The following is a 4,636-nucleotide window of genomic DNA, read 5'->3' on the forward strand; positions in this document are numbered from 1 at the left end:
AGCAGGAGAGTGATATGGTCAGATTTGCATTTCATAAGATTATTCTGGCATTAGCGCAGTGCTTCTAGAACTTTATTGTGCTTGAGAATCATCTTGGGATTTTGATAAAATTCAGGTCTTGATTCAGTAGGTCTGGGATGGGGCCTGAAATTCTGTATTTCTAATCAACTCCCAGGTGATACAGATGATGCTGATCTGTGGGTAACACTTTGATTACCAAGTAGAGCAATGGTTCTTCAACTTCAGGGGCATTGGAACCATGGGGGTGGTGAGGGGTTGTTCAACTCAGATTGCTGGGCCCCATCCCTACAGTTTCTGATTCAGTCACTCTGGTTGGAGCCCTGACTAGTTCTCAGTTAATGCTGGTGGTCTGGGGACCTTACTGAGGACTACGGAGGTGGAGGATTGATGAAAGGAGGGTAGGACCTGAGGGAGGATTTCCTTCAGGAGGCTGTAGCAATAGCCCTGGGGTGACATGCCGACCTAAGGGTGGTGTGGGGAACGCGAGAGGGGGGGGAAGCTTTCAGCGCTAGGTGATACCAGCAGGACTTTGTGACTGACCATCTGCTAGAAGAGGGGGCATCAGGGCTGGAAAGGTGCTAGGTCTCCCGCAGAGTGGCACAGAACAGGGAGGCCACACCCACTGAGATGGTAGAGGCAGCATGAGCAAGCCTGGAGAGGGCAGTGATGCTGGATTCAGTTTTAGACATTCTGAGTGAGCCGAAGAGGGCTGCAGGGGAATGCGTGGGTGGGGAGAGAGTGTTTGCCTGTGGCAGCAAACCGGTGGATACCAGTTTGCTGTTTCATGTATCTCCACGTGCTTCACTCCTTTTAACCACAAGATGAGGCCCTTTTGCCTTTTCTCCTCATAGGGATGGTGCAAGGATTGCAATCATGCATGTAAAGTACAGTACATTTCTAAAAAGAGTCATCTCACCACAGTGCTGAAGCTTCTGTCTTTTCTTCCCGGCCATCCAAAGCTACATGACAGCAGGCCCATTATATTCCAGGAAGTACAATATCAACAGGAACCCAAGGGCAGCTCTGTCCTTCCCCACTCCACATCAGAAGTTTATCTGATGAAGTTCTTAAAATGCTTGAAATATTTTACTAAAAAATTGTGTGCCTCACCTGGACTTCTGTTCAAGGTTTCATCAGGCAACAAGGTTAGAAAGTCACCGTCATCATTTCTTGGGATGCTTTGAAGGATTTTCTTGACTTTATGTTCCCTCTGTTTCTGCTTATTAGTTCTTGCCTCCTTGTGAAGACTTGTCTTCAATTCCACTTGGGCCTGAAATTGATCAGCTATAAACAGTTAGTATTCTCCCCTCAAGCTACTTTCACCAGAGTAGGTCAACAGACCAGCTACTTTGCAGATTGTGTGCTTATCTTTAGACATCTGTGGTCCCCTAAATAGAACACGGTTCTCTTTTTTCCTGTTAGAAGGTATGGAAACTTTCTTCACGTGCAGGTTTGTTAGGAGAAAGGGGAGCATGCCTATAATCTCAAAACAGTGAGGACCTTTGTAAAACCATTTCACCATAGGCTAGCTGATATATATGGAATCGGAGAAGACAGGGGCTTCAGGCTTATTCACTAGAGTGAGGAATTTGGGTTATGACATTTACAGGAGACATTACTGTAAAGGGGTTCGTTACAAGAGATCTTGCTTATAAAATGATTCTATGGCTTAAATTATAGAGAGATGCCTAGGTATCAAAATACAGACCAATTCACCACCCTCTTCCTTTTTACTGAACCAAGAAAAATTAACCTCATTTTCCTGCTGGAGCCAGAATGTCATAGAAGCAACAGTTAAAAAAAGGGAGACTTGAGACATGGATACATCCTTGAGAGGACGGAAAACAGAGGAAAGACTCAACAGAGTTGGTAGCAGAAGGGATCTTCCTGCTTCTTCTCAACCCCAGTAGTTGAAACTTCGGCTCCAATGACTAAATTTAAAATACTAGGTAAAGACTGGAGATGAATGCTTAACTATATTCATGTTCCAGGGCAGTGATTATGTAGAGTACATTTGGTAAATATGACCCTCTTCTCATTTACCTCTTGTCTTTTACGGTTCATTTCCAGCATTTGCATCTTATGTAAATATTGTCTTTTCCCAGAAGGATACATCAGAGTTTGCATCTTCTTTTCCAGTTCCTGCTATGAAAGATGAGGCACTCGTTAGCATGGGGTAATTAGTTACTGACTCTGCAATCACAACTTGAAATCCTTTTTGGAACAGAGTGAGATCTTAATCATCAGTCATAATCCGTAGAGATCTCTTGTGACATCAGAGGTGGACCATTGCAGCTTCCTGACCAGTTCTTAGAGAAGCTATCAGTGAATGAAGTGGCAACTTGCCATGTGTATCATATCATTTTTAAGGTTCCTGTAGAGTTTTGCAAACCTTGAATGGAAATATGTTTCCATATCTCATTTTGACAAGATATCATTTTCCATGTCAACAGCTGCTTTAACTATCTTCCCAGAAATGTGTTCTGGTTTGATGAGACCTGCTTCTCTCTCCCTGCTTCTTCTGTCATTGAGTAATTGTCTGGCTATGAAACTAGAGGTGGGCCAACCTATTTCTGTAGGGTTTACTCCCATATTCCACTATAAGCCCTGGTACACTGCAGTTTAGGAAGGATTTAAAATTGATTATTTGTGACTTGGGTGATCTCCCCTGGTGTATCATAAACTCCAGTGAGACAATGTGAACAGTTAATGAGGGCAGCCAGGGGTGTATATACCCTCATTCATCACTTGCTGTGGCCAGGAAGGGCAAGGGACATGCAGCCAAATATGTTCAGTGATCCCCTGTTCTGTTTCCCTGTGGACATGAACTGTGGTGGCTATGTGAGCCTCAGGGAGGGGTCCATCTCTATGGACACTGTCAGTATCACAAACATGGCCCTGAGGATTTAAAAGTACCTGGACATCTTTTATTAACTCAGTCATTTGTGGGTGGCAGCATCTAGATGACTCTGAAATGAACCGGGAGGAAAGTGTTCACAAATTTGAACACTTCTAGAATCACCAATTTCCAAATAAAATTCCTCTCTCTCATCTACATCTCCCTGTTTTCACCAGGCAGCAGAGAAGGGCTCAGAGTTCATCTGAGAGGCAAGAGTAATCACCAGTTGGAAGCAGGCCCAGAAGAGAATGGATAGCTTTGGAAAGTTCTAGCTCTGAATGAATTAATAGCTCTCTTTGCCTTTGAGGTCTTCTGTGTGGGGAGTACAGGAAAAGGATGGCCAGCCCCCCAGTTCCCCACCCGCTCCAGGTTTTGCTGCCGCTCACCTTGGCTTTGTGAGTCCTCCCAGCTTCTTGCTGGCTCAGGAGACTTTCAGAAGTAATTACTTGTGGCAGGTCAATGGGTTCAAGCTTCTGGAAGTCCAACATTTAGAGTATTCAGCATTCCTCATGCCATGAGATGATGAAACATAAAAGCCAGATATTAAACTATCTTAACACTCTGCACGTATTCATGAGAGCACACAGGGAAGGCAGTTTCTACAGGATTACAGCTGTATCTGTGTGAAAGGCTTTTTGACCTACCTGGGTTCTTCAGTGTTCTCTTGCACTGTTGCCAGTGACTCATCGATCTAAATATTGGTCAGAGAGTTAAAGGATTAAGAATCATTTTCTGTCTGCATTGAGGGACTATGTCCACAGTTATCAAGCAACAAGGGTCTTAGAATATTAGAGATGAAAGAGGCGCCAGGAAGCTCCTTTACTTTATTTATCCCTTAACCACCCAGCTAAACTATTCTGGTCCTTAGGGAAGTAACCTATTTTAAGCTCTCCAGAGAAGCTCCCTCAGCCTCCTCAGTAATAATCACTGGTGCTTATGAGGCATATTGACAATGAAAGTGCACCGTGCTAACAAATCTCAGACATGGATTTTTCCAGCAGGGCCTTGGCTTTATCAGGGAGGTGATGCTGAAGTTTCAAGCAGTCACTGAGACTAGGCAGCAGTTGATGAACTAGTGATTTGCCGCCAGCTCTACCTGTCTTAGATGACTTAATTTGGAGCACTAGGAAGTGACTGAGTAGGCTTGGGAGCCAAGGGCTGGTCTCTTCACATTGACATGCAATCAGGGACCTGAATTTATTTGTTCACTCAGTGATTACTTATTGAATGACTGCTACCGACCAGGCATTGGGATGCAATGCTCAACAAAAATGGGCATGGTCCCTCTTGGGGTTTACGATCTATGGGGAAACAAATACACTTTTGCTTGTGTGATTATTTGATGAATAATTACAAACTGTGATTGGGGCTTTGAAGAAAAAGTCTGCAGGGTAGGACTATGACAAGATATAACTGGAGGACTCCACCTTGGGAATGAGGGGTTTTATGAATTGGATTATGTTCCCCCGAAATTTATATGTTGAAGCCCTAAACCACCTCCCTCCAGTACCTCAGAGTGCAACCTTATTGGGAAATAGGGTCCTTGCAGATATAATTAGTTAAGATGAGATCATACTGGAATAGGGTGGACCCTCAATCCAATATGTCTGGTATCTTTATAAAAAGGGGAAGTTTGGATGCAGACATGCACACAGGGAGAATACCACGTGAAGGTAAAGGCAGCAATTGGGGTGATGCTTTCACATGTCCAGGAAT

At 44.0% G+C, this 4,636-nt stretch overlaps 1 protein-coding gene across 2 annotated transcripts in view; it reads right to left on the minus strand.

The window, feature by feature from the left end:
* Positions 1-4,636, minus strand: part of CCDC198 (coiled-coil domain containing 198) — a 32,312-nt gene that overhangs the window by 6,399 nt on the left and 21,277 nt on the right. The window contains exons 3-5 of one of the 2 annotated variants that reach the window (XM_007447956.1): positions 3,307-3,393; positions 2,065-2,163; positions 1,132-1,291 (exon numbers count right to left, since the gene is read on the minus strand). In XM_007447956.1, the coding sequence (XP_007448018.1) occupies positions 1,132-1,291; positions 2,065-2,163; positions 3,307-3,393 (346 nt within the window). Of the gene's footprint in view, positions 1-1,131; positions 1,292-2,064; positions 2,167-3,306; positions 3,394-4,636 lie in introns of both variants that reach the window. The other variant, XM_007447955.1, reaches the window with a different exon arrangement.

This window comes from Lipotes vexillifer, unplaced genomic scaffold (genome assembly GCF_000442215.2).
Source record: "Lipotes vexillifer unplaced genomic scaffold, Lipotes_vexillifer_v1.1 scaffold221, whole genome shotgun sequence".
Taxonomy (NCBI): domain Eukaryota; kingdom Metazoa; phylum Chordata; class Mammalia; order Artiodactyla; family Lipotidae; genus Lipotes; species Lipotes vexillifer.